The 15,553-nt window shown below is 44.3% G+C and overlaps 1 protein-coding gene across 3 annotated transcripts in view; it reads left to right on the top strand.

Moving 5' to 3' along the window:
• Positions 1–15,177, top strand: part of LYPD6 (LY6/PLAUR domain containing 6) — a 47,587-nt gene extending 32,410 nt beyond the window's left edge. For all 3 annotated transcript variants that reach the window (XM_040441374.1, XM_040441375.1, XM_040441376.1), the window contains exons 4-6: positions 2,523–2,621; positions 13,284–13,414; positions 14,132–15,177. In XM_040441374.1, coding sequence (XP_040297308.1) covers positions 2,523–2,621; positions 13,284–13,414; positions 14,132–14,302 — 401 coding nt within the window. In that variant the 3' untranslated portion in view covers positions 14,303–15,177. The remainder of the gene's footprint in view (positions 1–2,522; positions 2,622–13,283; positions 13,415–14,131) is intronic.
• Positions 15,178–15,553: the final 376 nt, after the last annotated feature.

The following is a 15,553-nucleotide window of genomic DNA, read 5'->3' as shown; positions in this document are numbered from 1 at the left end:
TTTCACCCAGGCAGCCCCCCTGACTTGAGCATGGGAGCAAAGGCATTTTCAGGAGTTCTGGTGACGAACCGGGCTCTGCATGGGGCTGCCAGGAAGCCCGGTGACTAGTGTTGAGCGAACCTGTGTTTTAAGTTCGGCGTCTAAAGTTCGAGTTATTAAAGAATCGTGTTATGGATTCCGCTACCACGGACCATAACGGAATTTAGAATCCATATCGCGATTCTTCAATAACCCGAACTTTAGATGCCGAACTTAAAACACAAGTTCGCTCAACACTACCGGTGACGTCACCGACACTGATGGGCGGGCTTTAGCACTGCCCAAGCCAGTAAAACGGCTAGGGCAGCGCTAAAGAACGCCCATCAGAGCCGGTGACGTCACCGAACACACTGCCAGGCAGAAGCCTCCGCCCGGCAGTGTGTTATTGTAAACAAAAGAGCCCGTGCCCTGCGCGATCTAGCGCAGGACAAGGTAACGCATCGGAGCATGAGATGCTTCGATGCTAACATCAGGGGGGCTGCCTGGGTGAAAATATGGGTATGTCCGGGTTCAGCTCTGAACCCGGACAACCCCTTTAATATTCTGTATGTTGCTCCTCACTTGCTCCTTAGCAACAGACAGCAAACAGTGAAAGCTGAGAGTTTTCTACAGTTGTATCCAGTCTAGACAATGGGAACTAAACACCTCTGCAGCACAAATCTCTCCTTCTCCTGATATTTTGCTACAGTGTATCAGAATGGGGGAAGGCCCCTTTCACACGAGCGAGTTTTTTCGCGCGGGTGCAAAGCGTGACGTGAACGCATAGCACCCGCACTGAATCCTGACCCATTCATTTCAATCAGTTCTGCGTTGCGTGAAAAACGCAGCATGTTCTATATTCTGCGTTTTTCACGCAGCCCTGGCCCCATAGCCAGTGCGGATGCAATGCGTTTTTCACTGATGGTTGCTAAGAGATGTTGTTTGTAAACCTTCAGTTTTTTATCACGCGCGTGAAAAATGCATCAAAACGCATTTTACCCTCACGGAAAAAAACTCAACAACTGAACGCAATTGCAGCTAAAACTGACTGAACTTGCTTGCAAAATGGTGCGAGTTTCATTGAACGCACCCTGAACGCATCCGGACCTAATCCATCACGCTCGTGTGAAAGAGGCCGAAATGTTTCAGCTTTGAGTCCAGACTGCTTTCAGCTCATTGGACTGGATACAAGTGTAAGGTGTGTGACCCGTGCCCGTGCTGCGGCCCGCAAATTGTCGGCCGCAATGCACAATCGCCGGCCGTAGGTCAGCCGCATCGGATCGCGGACCCATTTACTTTAATGGGTCCGCGATCCGCCCGTTCCGCAAAAAGATAGGACATGTTCTATCTTTTTGCGGAACGGAAGTACGGGACGCAACCCCACGGAAGCACTCTGTAGTGCTTCCGAGGGGTCCCGTTCCGGATTTGCGGACCCATTGAAGTCAATGGGTTGGCATCCGTGATGCGGAATGCACACGGAACTGTGGCCGTGTATTGCGGCCCGCAATTTGCGGGCTGCAATACGGCCACGGATCACACACGTTCGTGTGAACTAGACCTAATGCACAGCGAGGGCATGGAGTGCAGAGCTCTGTACCCACCCCCCCCCCCCCCACACTATTAATTTGAAGGATTCTGAAGTAAGTTTTATACGTATAGCCTCTTGCACACTGTATCCTGGTATTTGAGTAGTGCACACACTGGACGGCTCAGTTGATCTGATACATTACACAAAATGTGAAAAAAAAATGTAAATTTAATATTATGCAATCATTTTATTAACATCTATGGCCTCTTGAAAGGGTTTTCTAATGCTGCCAAAGCTGATAAACATGGCCTGTTAGAGCATATGAGGTGAATCCGCCTCTCAGCAACCCCCTTCTATTAGCCAGAGTGTAGAGACACTAAGAAAAAGCAACCCCTGGAGGACTCACACAGTCATGTCTTATTAGTTACACATTTATTTCATAGGGCAATATGTAATACTACATTTCTCCAGCAGTGGCCGCTGTTACAGAAATGTATAGCTGCAGAGAACTTACCCTGATCGCTAGGGATTTTAGATGATGGAACTGTGGCAATCAGCCCCATCTCTCACATAATGAACAGTATGGAGTGTTCAACAATATATACTTGCAATGAGTAGATTTGCGGCTGTGTAGCTTAGACCATAGAGTACAATATAAAACTACAGCATGCAACAGGTTAGACGAAAGGATCAGCAATAGAAGGGACTTGACACTGCCCTGGTCTTTTATCCTGTTCCTTAATAGGGACTTACGGAATTGCTATCTAAGCAAGTATAGGTTCACTATTGCTACAAGTTTGTGTCTTGAATCTAAAATGCAAAAAAATGGTTGTCTGGACGGATTGTTAAATATGGTGGACAAGCGGCAAAATTAGGTTACATTCCTGTAATAAGAACGTAGGGAAGATGCTGCTTTAATGAGCACCTTTTGTGACACAGACGTGTTTCCTAACAGTTGGGTGTACTGTTTTTATAGCAACGCCATACCCCGGGGGATTTAAATGTTTCACCTGCGAAAAGGCAAGAGATAATTACGAGTGCAATCGCTGGGCCCCAGATGTCTACTGCCCAAGAGGTGAGTGCTATCATGCATGAAATCATATTCTCTAATCCTGTAATGACTGTCACACAATGAATTTTTGCCCCTGTGATGAAAGCACATTGGTTACACTTGTGCAGCGTTACGCTTTAGAACTTGGCCTGCGTGTCACTTTAAATCTGCCCCCCCTCCTCCCGCCCCGACTTTGTGAACCCAGTTAATTGTAAGAATTTTCTTTCAAGAATGTTAATCTGTTATTTAGAACATTTTGAAGTTTGTGTCAGTTTTAATTTTCGGATGAATAGAAAGTTGGGGAATTTCTTAACTTGATCCTATTAATACATAATTAACTGAGGGTTAAAGGAAAAAGCACCCAGCAATACTGCGCCGTACAGTCGGTGATCTCCTAGGTCCAGGACGCACAATACCAGTAATGCAACTTCCCTAATGGTATATAATGGAATATTCTTATGGTGTATGAATAAAGCTGTGTCCCTGGAGCCGATATGGCAGCACATGAAAGTCCTCAAACTCTGTGTACCGCTACCTGGTGTTTCATATAGTGCTGCTTTGATACTTCCAGTGCAGAATACCTCCATAATATATAGCATCCATATGAAATCGGAGACATATGCAGGTACAATAGGGCCCTATAGAAGTCTTAGGGGATGTTCACACAGTGGCTTTTTAAGCGGAATTTCGGCACGGACAGTCGCGTAAAAATTTTGCCAAAAAACAGCCAGAGGCCGCATCCTCTCTGCCTCCCATACATCTCAATGGGAGGCAGCATTGAGGATCACAGAGCAGCGGCTTAAAACCGCGTCAAAAAAATGTCCCTTCTTGGCTCAGCGGCGACTTTAAGCCACCGCTCCGCTATCCTTTAGAGCTGGGAGGCAGAAAGGACGCGGACGCCGGCTGGTTTTTGGCACGGCTGTCCGCTCCTAAATTCCGTTTAAAACCCGCTGTCTGCATAACCCCTAAGGGCCAGTTCACGCAGCGTTTTTAGCGCTGTAATTGTTGGGGGATCTGAGCGTGGCGCTAAACTGCGAGTGGAAACCCATCGAAGCTTCAAACAATGTCTCTTGGTGTGGTCTTGGCTTTAAAGGGAACCTGTCACCGGGATTTTGTGTATAGAGCTGAGGACATGGGTTGCTAGATGGCCGCTAGCACATCCGCAATACCCAGTCCCCATAGCTCTGTGTGCTTTTATTGTGTATAAAAAAATTATTTTATACATATGCAAATGAACCTGAGATGAGTCCTGTATGTGAGATGAGTCAGGGACAGGACTCATCTCAGGTTAATTTGCATATGTATCAAATCGGGTTTTTTTACACAATAAAAGCACACAGAGCTATGGGGACTGGGTATTGCGGATGTGCTAGCGGCCATCTAGCAACCCATGTCCTCAGCTCTATACACAAAATCACGGTGACAGGTTCCCTTTAAACTGCCGGAGTCCGTGCCGAAAATCTGGCGGCATAAACCTTCGTGTGATCAGGCCCTAAGAGCAGACATGTAACTATAATTCATAGGGCCCATTAGCAAAATAAGTATGGGGCCCCCACTATTCAGTGTACGAAAATTAAAACAACAGTATAAGAAGCAATAATTAAATCTATCTATACTAGCTCCTTATATCAGAAAACACACATTATAGCACAAAGCCGCCATATTGTTATTACCCCAAAAAGAGTACAATGTTCTCGCGCCTGATTGGGCCTCATGGCAAGTGTTATGGGTGTAGTTGGCCTATGCCTAAGAGGCATGTATTTGGGGGGTACTATCTCTCCTTAGTCGGTCTCAGTGGTCTGAGCTCTTGTCCGTGGCTACACAGAGACACAGTTGAGCGCACAGGCAGGCAATCTGCTGTGTTTCTGTCCAGAATGGAGGGCCTCAACTACTGGTAGCAGGTTCTTGTGCACCCCAGTTTTATACTTAGAACTGATCCCAATGTTTGCATATGTCGCATCATTGACGTACATAACCAAAAAAAATCATATATTCCTCATATACGTTTTTTTCAGACTAATTAAAGTAGCTTCATAGCTATGGCGATAGTCAATCTATGGGAGTCTGAGTCTAATCAGACGATCATCTGTGCAACCTAATATTCTGATATGCACTTAGTGTCTCCGATCAGATAATACATTTCTTGGATTACATGGGATTTACCCGAGGGGGTAGAGCGGATGAACTGAGACTGGCACTTTTTATACAGTTACAGCCTCATTCAAGACGTCTCACCCCGCGGTGGTCCACCATGCAGACTGCGCACAAACACTCGACTGAATGATTTATTCCCTCGGACAGAAGCCAAGAAAACTCCATTAATAGCGTAGAGTCTGCCGCCTGCCTCCAGCTTTCTTTACACAGCACTCTTCACCGAGGAAATAGCCTGGAATCCTTAATGAGGATTCTTCTTGGGATCCACGTTTTTACAGAAAACAGCTCCTGTCAATGGGAATTACAGTTATTAGCAGGATGGGAGTCTCTTGACCCTCTTTCAGCAGATTGGGGTGGAGACGAAATGAAGAGATGGCTGTATATGTACTCGGCTGCCTCCATTGGTCACATGTGTTCAGGGCAGTTTTGTGACTTCTCCCCTCAAATATGAAAAGTGATGGCTTAAAGGGGTTATCCCTCAACAACAATAATCACATAACCACAGGAAACAGCGCCGCTCCATTACCTTCTACGCGATTGCCACAGATAGTTGATTGCTGTACTAAGCAGTCCCATAGCAGTGAATGGAGAGGTAGTCGAGAAAGTGCACCACTGCCCCCCTCACACTGGAGGCTCGGGGACCCCTGTTCTCATGATCGATGGAGATCCCTGCAGTTGGACTATGATAGTCCTCCATAAGTCTCTTTCTATAAATATATGCAATCTTCCCAACTGAACAAAGGCATGCAATTTCTCTTAATATTTTTTCTGCGCTGCCCAATTGTGGGGTGCAGTCCTAGAACAGATGGCCGGTCCATCTCAGTACTGTGGAACGGCATCTGAAGCAATATAACCCAAACCTCGTGCAGTGAAGCCTACAGCCGTATGTGTGCATTACCTTTCACTGACTAGTCCACGCACTGTCTCTTTTTAATGGTCCTCAACCGTCTGTAAAAAGTCGGTGCTTCTGTCGCTCACAGGTTGGTTCTTGGTGCAGTTGGTTTTCTGACAGTTTCACACTTACAGGCATGGGAGCCTTGAAATCCATTAAGAGGGCGGCAGAAAGAAAGAAAATGTTGGAGTTTTACATTAAAGGAGTTGTGATGTGCCATCCTTGCATTTGACCGCTGACGCGACATGCAATTTCTCTTAATATTTTTCTGCAATGACTAACTGCAGGGTGCAGTCTTAGAATGTATGGAGAGTCCGTCTCAGTAGTGTGGAAGAGTGCCAGAAACAATACAACCCAAACCTCGTGCAGTGAAGTCTACAGCCATATGTGTGCATTAACTTTCACTGACTAGTCCACGCACTGTTCCTTTTTAATGGTCCTCAACCTTCCATAAAAAGTCTGTTCTTCTGTGCCTCAGAGATTGATTCTTAGCACAGTTGCTTTTTCGGGACCTTCACATTCACAGGGAAGGGAGGCTTGAAATCCATTAAGGAGGCATGGAAAGGATACGTTAGAGTTTTACTTTAAAAAAGTTGTGATGTGCCGTCCTTGCACGTGACCACTGAGGCCATCGATTGGCTGCAGCGTTCTTGTGACAGTGAAAGGGTCCCCATGACTTCCAAACTGACTGGGACCATCAGGAGCTGTGGCACTTGAATAGAGGGCGCTTTGAAAGGAGTTTTTTTTATTTATTTTTATTTTGAACACAGTCTTGTCTAGCTTTAGTTTATTAATTAGGCCTGTGTTGTCAACCCCTTTTACTTCCTGCCCCATAGTAAAAATGCACGTCGTGGGTCACTGTCACTTGCCGCATCAAGACATACATTTTCATCATCATTTTACTGGTTAACCCTTTCAGTGCTGCGATAAAAAAACAACACGGCTGCAGGACTGTACAAGGGAGGGAGCCCCTCATATGGATGTCGGCTAGGGCATACTTTTACTAGACGCCATTCAGCAGTGCCGATCCAAAAGTAAAAGATCCATGAAGACTAAACAAAACGGAAAAAAAAAAGTAAAAATTTGTCAGGATTGGAAATCCCGGCAAATTCAGGACCGCTGGCAGCTATGCACTAGCATTATGGATGTCACATAGTAGGTGGTGAGTAAGATTTTGTATTGGGGCCCTCTGTGGCCCCTGTATGTATTACGACATACGTCTCACAAGGCATTCAGTATTTGTTACCATCCTTACAGGACATCTGTCAGCTTTGCGTGCACATATTTACAGCTGGGCGTGTCAGGACACTGGATATTAATGGAGTTTTACTGGCTTGGGGCAAAATGTAAGGTCTAAGAGCCTGTACGCTGCAAAAAATAAACCCAAATAACAGTCAGCATTTCTGGTATTTCGGAGAAAGTTCAAGATCAGATATTACTGCTCGCCCCGGGGTGACCTTCGCTCTCTGATTTATCCAACTTCTACTGTGCTCTGTGGGATGGTGGGAAGGTTCTTCAGTGGGGAGATGTGTGGCCTGTCACAGCATGGAAACAATAACTTTTCCTTTCGATGCTCTGCTGCTTATATATGGCCGGCAGGTAATTGTAAGGATTTAGATTCCTGGCGATCTTATCATGGAAATTCTTGATTTACGGAAGCCATTAGTAGATGGAAATCTCCTGCCTTGACCTAAACGTAATGAACTTGTCTACATTGATGACATAAGTCTTTACAGCTTCCGACTTGTGCTTTATAATTTTCCTTTAAGAACATTTTCATAATTGCAAGGGGGTTTTTCCATAAAAGACTTTTATGAAGACCGACTAGAGATAGGTAAATCAATGCATAGACATTAAATTCGTTCATCAATCAGCCTGATTGAGCAGCGAGGGGATCACAGGACTTCCCCCTCCCTGCTGATTGTACCAGCGCATGCACAGGTAGCGGCAGATGCAGAGCCTCTGCACTTGTGCCGCTACTTGGGGTGGTGGTGCAGGCGAGAGGTTGACATGGCCAGGCGAGATGTCCGGCCTTGTTAATCAACAGGAAGGGGAAAGTCTATTGAGTAACAGGGCTCTGCCCCTCACTGCTCAAGCAGGCAGATGGATGAACAAAATTTGATTTACAGTGGCGGAAATAATTATTTGACCCCTCACTGATTTTGTAAGTTTGTCCAATGACAAAGAAATGAAAAGTCTCAGAACAGTATCATTTCAATGGTAGGTTTATTGTAACAGTGGCAGATAGCACATCAAAAGGAAAATCGAAAAAATAACTTTAAATAAAAGATAGCAACTGATTTGCATTTCATTGAGTGAAATAAGTATTTGAACCCTCTAACAAAAAAAGACTTAATACTTGGTGGAAAAACCCTTGTTTGCAAGCACAGAGGTCAAACGTTTCTTGTAATTGATGACCAAGTTTGCGCACATTTTAGGAGGAATGTTGGTCCACTCCTCTTTGCAGATCATCTCTAAATCCCTAAGGTTTCGAGGCTGTCTCTGTGCAACTCTGAGCTTGAGCTCCCTCCATAGGTTTTCGATTGGATTAAGGTCCGGAGACTGACTAGGCCACTCCATGACCTTAATGTGCTTCTTCTTGAGCCACTCCTTTGTTGCCTTTGCTGTATGTTTTGGGTCATTGTCGTGCTGGAACACCCATCCACGACCCATTTTCAGTTTCCTGGCAGAGGGAAGGAGGTTGTCGCTCAGGATTTCACGATACATGGCTCCGTCCATTTTCCCGTTTATGCGAATAAGTTGTCCTGTGCCCTTAGCAGAAAAACACCCCCAAAGCAAAATGTTTCCACCCCCATGCTTGACGGTGGGGACGGTGTTTTGGGGGTCATAGGCAGCATTTTTCTTCCTCCAAACACAGCGAGTTGAGTTAATGCCAAAGAGCTCTATTTTGGTCTCATCAGACCACAGCACCTTCTCCCAGTCACTCTCTGAATCATTCAGGTGTTCATTGGCAAACTTCAGACGGGCCTGCACATGTGCCTTCCTGAGCAGGGGGACCTTGCGAGCCCTGCAGGATTTTAATCCATTGCGGTGTAATGTGTTTCCAATGGTTTTCTTGGTGACTGTGGTCCCTGCTAATTTGAGGTCATTAACTAACTCCTCCCGTGTAGTTCTAGGATGCTTTTTCACCTTTCTCAGAACCATTGACACCCCACGAGGTGAGATCTTGCGTGGAGCCCCAGAGCGAGGTCGATTGATGGTCATTTTGTGCTCCTTCCATTTTCGAACAATCGCACCAACAGTTGTCACCTTCTCTCCCAGCTTCTTGCTAATGGTTTTGTAGCCCATTCCAGCCTTGTGCAGGTCTACAATTTTGTCTCTGACATCCTTGGACAGCTCTTTGGTCTTTCCCATGTTGGAGAGTTTGGAGTCTGCTTGATTGATTGATTCTGTGGACAGGTGTCTTTTATACAGGTGACTAGTTAAGACAGGTGTCCTTAATGAGGGTGACTAATTGAGTAGAAGTGTCTAACCACTCTGTGGGAGCCAGAACTCTTAATGGTTGGTAGGGGTTCAAATACTTATTTCACTCAATGAAATGCAAATCAGTTGCTATCTTTTATTTAAAGTTATTTTTTCGATTTTCCTTTTGATGTGCTATCTGCCACTGTTACAATAAACCTACCATTGAAATGATAATGTTCTGAGACTTTTCATTTCTTTGTCATTGGACAAACTTACAAAATCAGTGAGGGGTCAAATAATTATTTCCGCCACTGTATACGCTCATCTCTAAATTTTTTGGGGTCAGAAGACTAGAAAATTCACAAACCCACAAACTCGGTTACCATCAGAGAACTGACTGTATCCAGCGGCATACCTACCATAGAAGTAGACCATGAAACTTCTATATTCAAATTTTTCGGGTTTCACCTGTATTTTGGTGACCTAAAAGTGACCCATTGGGGTATTTTATAGATGCTCCTATTTGAATAGGTTTGCACTGGTCAATCTGAAAGTTCTTGATAAAAAGAAAAAAAAAGACATAAATGTTATAAAATAAAAAAATCTCCACTTTTTACCTCTTTGGGGCCAGCAGATGTTTCATTGATCCCCCGCCACTCTTTGCTTCCAGTGATCCCCACTTCAATGTTCCTTTTTTTTTTTCACAATTCTTTATTGGTTTTTATATTGAGTCATCCATGTATATACCATCATTGACATACCAACAATCATGTCAATTTTACATCAATATTTGACAATCTCAACAAGTCATTCAATGAGCATAAATCAAACATATTTACGTTCTGGATACAATTGTTATTTCAACAATATTAAAGATATACCCTCTCCCACCCTCCAACACCCACCTTCTAACCCTCCCTACCAAGTATCACCCCCCTCCCATCTTCCCCAGTTTCAGCCCTAACCGAATATTTCAAAAGAAAATAAAAGAACAAGCCTAACCACTCTTATACTCAGCCTAGATTAGTCTACCTTTAGATGCCCTAAACCCCCCTTTAAATCTTCCGTCAGATACCAGGTGGTTAATTTGAATGGAGACATGATACGAGGATATTCTGAAACAGGAATAAAGACAACTTCAATGTTCTTGTGCTGCACCTGTGCCATCATTGGCCAGTGATGACAAAGTCACTGACTGGTCACGAGCCGGTACATCATCTCATTTTGGGGAGCTTATAATCCAAAACCGGTGGGGGACCACGGAAGCATCTGAGCTGCATCGGTGGAGGACTAAAGAAGTCACTTTTTTTTTAAATTTGTAACACGTGCAGCTCTTTTGCAGACAACCCCTTTATCTTTTTCCCCTGAGAGAGTCATTGTGTGCTGAAACCATGTTTGCGTCCCGGGATTCCTGACAGCTCTCATGATTTATAAGTTACCTGCTGCGTATCACTCGGCACCTCACCTGGCATTTGCGACTAGCGAGGGTACAGCGTTTCAGCATGCCCACAAAGTTTTCTTTATTTCTAGGAGGAAAGTGTCTTTTTTCTATTTACCAAACATCAACATCCGCAAAGAATGTGTTTTCTCCACAGGATAAAATGCATCTGAAAACCGCACACAGTAATTAATCAGCGCACAATAGTGTTCCGGGGGCGGATTAAACTTGTAGCTTATCATAATGCTCACTTGCTTCATTTTAAGTGAATTTGACAGGAGATTAGAATCAGACAGACAGGAGCAGAGGGTGAACGAGCCCCAAACATGGACGCTTTTAAGTATAAATACTATTTAATGAAATATGCAAATTGTAACAAAAATATAAATCTAGAAGATATTTAATCAGGGATTGCATGCTCATATTTGGAATGTCACTGATGGATCATAGACTGCATGGTGGCTGCGTTACTGGGGCCCTAAGCTTAAATCTAACCCGTTTGCCCTCTTAAAGGGCATCTGTCAGCAGTTTTGTACCTATGACACTGGCTGACCTGTTGCATGTGCTCTTGGCAGCTGAAGGCATCTGTGTTGGTCCCATGTTCATATGTGTCCCCATTGCTGATAAAAATTTAGTTTTGAAATATGCAAATGAGACTTTAGGAGCAACTAGGGCGTTGGCGTTACACCTAGAGGTTCTGCTCTCTCTACAACTCTGCACTTTGATTGACAGGGTCAGGCAGTGAAAATGTGATCATGCCTGACTGGCCCTGTCAATCAAAGTGCAGGGGGCACAGCAGAACCTCTAGGTGTAACGCCGACGCCCTAGTTGCTCCTAAAGTCTCATTTGCATATTTTCAAACTTCACAGTGAATTGTAAAATCTGCATCTAAAGCTTTAGGGCATGTTCACACCTGCGTTGGAGTCTCCATCACAGATTCCATGCATCCAGATACATGCAGGACTTTTTTGACCGGTACAAAAATGGATCCTGAATGGAGATTGTTCAGCTCCGTTTGACTCAGTTATGTGCCGTATCCAGCACTTCTGTTATTTCCGCTTCTCTAACAAAGTGGAATAACCGAAATATACATCGATGATGTGAACTCACCCTTACGATAGCCAATATTCCTAGATTAACAGGATGAATTCATATAATCATTGTATAATGAAACATTCTGCAACTTTCTAATCTCCTTTGTCTGGATTATACAACAGTGAAGCTTATTCTACATAAAACCTTGTTAGGGTTCATGCACACAAGCTTATTTTATTTCCGTATCCGTTTTTTTTTTTTGCCGCCCGTATGCGGAACCATTCATTTCAATGGGGCCGCATAAAAAACGGAAATGGCTCTGTGTGCATTCCATGTCCGTATGCCAGCCTGGCCATTCCGCATTACGGACAAGGATAGGACTATTCTATTAGAAGCTGGCCGTTCTTTAAAATGCAGAATGCACACAGCCGGTATCCGTGTTTTGTGGCTCTGCAATTTGTGGACCCCAAAACATCCAACGATCGTGTGCATGGGACCTTAAAACGATTGTATGAGATGAGAAAAACATGGTGGCTTACTTAGGCTGGTTTCACACGGGCGTTGCGGGAAAATGTGCGGGTGCGTTGCGGGAACACCCGCGATTTTTCCGCACGAGTGCAAAACATTGTAAGGCGTTTTGCACGCGCGTGAGAAAAATCGCGCATGTTTGGTACCCGAACTTCTTCACAGAAGTTCGGGCTTGGGATCGGTGTTCTGTAGATTGTATTATTTTCCCTTATAACATGGTTATAAGGGAAAATAATAGCATTCTGAATACAGAATGCAAAGTAAAACAGCGCTGGAGGGGTTAAAAAAAATAAATAAAAATTTAACTCACCTTAGTCCATTTGATCGCGGCCCGGCATCTCCTTTGTTGAACAGGACCTGTGGTGAGCATTAATTACAGGAACAGGACCTTTGATGACGTCACTCCGGTCATCACATGATCTTTTACCATGGTAAAAGATCATGTGACGTACCATGTGATGACCGGAGTGACGTCATCAAAGGTCCTGTAACTGTACTTAATGCTCACCACAGGTCCTATTCAACAAAGGAGACAGAAGGAGATGCCGGGCTGCGCGATCAAGTGGACTAAGGTGAGTTAAATTTTTATTTTATTTTTTTTTAACCCCTCCAGCCCTATTTTACTTTGCATTCTGTATTCAGAATGCTATTATTTTCCCTTATAACCATGTTATAAGGGAAAATAATAATGATCGGGTCTCCATCCCGATCGTCTCCTAGCAACCATGCGTGAAAATCGCACCGCATCCGCACTTGCTTGCGGATGCTTGCAATTTTCACGCAAGCCCATTCACTTCTATGGGGCCTGCAATGCGTGAAAAACGCAGAATATAGAGCATGCTGCGATTTTCACGCAACGCATAAGTGATGCGTGAAATTCACCGCTCATCTGAACAGCCCCATAGAAATGTATGGGTAGGTATTCAGTGCGGGTGCAATGCGTTCACCTCACGCATCGCATCCGCGCAGAATACTCGCCCGTGTGAAAGGGGCCTTAGAGAAACAGCACCACACCTGTCTAAGCTCTGTGCCTGAACAAGGCTGAGCTGCAATACCTCACACAGCCAACAGTGGCGCTGTTTCTCAAAGAAAGCCGCCATGTTATTCCAACCTGCGTGGATCGGTGGATTTTTCTGACAATGTTGAGGATATAGCGTGGCTGGTATATAATTGTGCAGATGTATCATGCTAACACGATGTCTATGTTTACCAGATACCAGATATTGTTACTCTCAGCACATAATGGACGCATCAGAGGAAAGTGTGTCAGTGACTAAGAGCTGTGCATCACTGGAGCAGTGCCTGAACACGGGGTGCAGAGAGTCCGGTCCTCATGGGCGCAAGGTATGATATTACACCCACATACAGCTGGAATACCAATAGTTTTCTTAGGTTAGAAGACCTGAAGACTAGTCAACCTTGACCAGGAACATTGCCAGAAACCACTGCCACCTGCATCACTCAATACACTTTAGCAGGACTGTGCAGCCGCAGCCAGCCCGGTAAAAAAAATTGTCACCTTCTTATACTTAACGTGAATCTCCACTTTTTTTTATTATCATGACATTTATAGGCCCAACATTCTCTTCTGATTATTTTTCTTAATATATCTTTATAGTGGACACACTGTATAGACATAGATTACAAACATAACATTTGTGCTGCCTGCAGCCACCACTAGAGGGAGCTTACTGCATAGCATTATTACTGAGTATAATGTATGTAGTGAGAGCCCTCTAGTGGTGGCTGCAGGCAGGTAGGTTTCAGTTGAATGTCTAGGCAGAGGATTGGGAGCTATTTATTAAAAAAACAAACACAATGCTCTGACAGCTATACAGATACAATAAAAATGATTTAGTGCAGATTTTGTAACTTATTTAGATGAAGGCGGCAAAATTGTGTTGGACCTTTTGGACCCCTTCAGGCACCAGAGCCTGGATTGCCTGCTCCCTCTGCACTCCCTATAGCTACACCCCTGGCAGTCATATATGAGGCAATGGTTATTTGTGCTATTCCCTAATAGTGAGTCGTTAACTTGCCTTTATTCTCTTGTTCCTCCAGGTCTGCACTTCATGTTGTGAAGGGAATATCTGCAACATGGCTGTACCCAGGAACGATACAGATGCCGTTTTTGCAACTACGTCCCCGCTGAGTCACTCTCAGAGACATTCTGGCCACAGCGCCACCTACCTGCTGGGCTTATTGTCAGCCATATGGCTGTTACCAACATGAGCCCCATCCATACCTTGGACGTGTACATAGGATTTATTTATGGGACTTCCGCAGCTCTGTACGTTTGTATAGATTTTTTTTTGTATAGAATTATTTTAGACGCCAGAACAAACGTATTACTATTTAGCAATTATGCAAATGTACATATATTATATAGATATTGTATATATCAGGGTCTTCCTGGAGATCAGGCTGGTTGTGGCTCATGTGTAGGACTGATACAGGCAAAGGTGGAGCTTTTGTCGGCAGCAAGATAATCACTGGTTGGATTTGGATTGGATTTTTACTTGTCAGAAAAAATTATCTGAACATGGAAGCTTGCAGTCAGTGAATGGAAATATACCTGTTTAAATTCAGTAACCAAAAACGTATCCTGATCATCTGCTGTGGACACAGAGGTTGTTGGTAGCCCTAGCTCTGACGACACGGTGCCATACCTCCCAACCGTACCTTTTTTTTTTCAGGATTATCATTAAAAAGAGCAACAAAAAGACAGGGCTATCTGCAAAAAAAGGGCTTTTCTATGTAACTTTAGGGTGTTCTAGATATCATGGGACTGGCCTCAAATGTCCCACGATTTGAGATATCACTTTTGGGAGGTACTGAATGCACTTAACGTATACATTCAGTGACTGCTAGCAGAGATCTCGAAAATTGTAAGGAATTAATTAATGCAAACTATATTATTATAGACTAATGGTCTTCAACTAGTGGCTCTTCAGCTGCTGCCAAACTACATCACCCATCATGCACTGAAGGCTGTTAGGGCATGATGAGAGTTGCAGTTTTCCAAGAACTGGAGAACTACAGCCTTAGGCCGCATGCACACGACCGTGGTGTGTTTTTTTGCGGTCCGCAAATCGCGGATCCGCAAAACACGGATGCCGTCTGTGCGCAATCCGAAATTTGCGGAACGGCACGGACAGCCTTCAATATAAATGCCTATTCTTGTCCGGAAAGTGCGGCCAAGAATAGGACATGTTATATTTTTTTAGTGGGGCCACGGAACGGAGCAACGGATGCGGACAACACACGGAGTGCTGTCCGCATCTTTTGCGGCCCCATTGAAGTGAATGGGTCCGCATCTGAGCCGCCGTAACGGCTGTGTGCATGAGGCCTTATAATGATGAATGTATACCAGGGTTCTCTTTACAGTGAATGTCTAACACGTTTATTATCTACATATGCTTAATAATTGCACATTATATCTTTATAGCAGTCACAGCTGTTACAATGCTCCAAATCAGCAGA

Source organism: Bufo bufo, chromosome 7 (genome assembly GCF_905171765.1).
Source record: "Bufo bufo chromosome 7, aBufBuf1.1, whole genome shotgun sequence".
Classification (NCBI taxonomy): domain Eukaryota; kingdom Metazoa; phylum Chordata; class Amphibia; order Anura; family Bufonidae; genus Bufo; species Bufo bufo.
The sequence above is the reverse complement of the archived record's forward strand: the minus strand, read 5'-3'. Positions and strand labels throughout refer to the sequence as shown.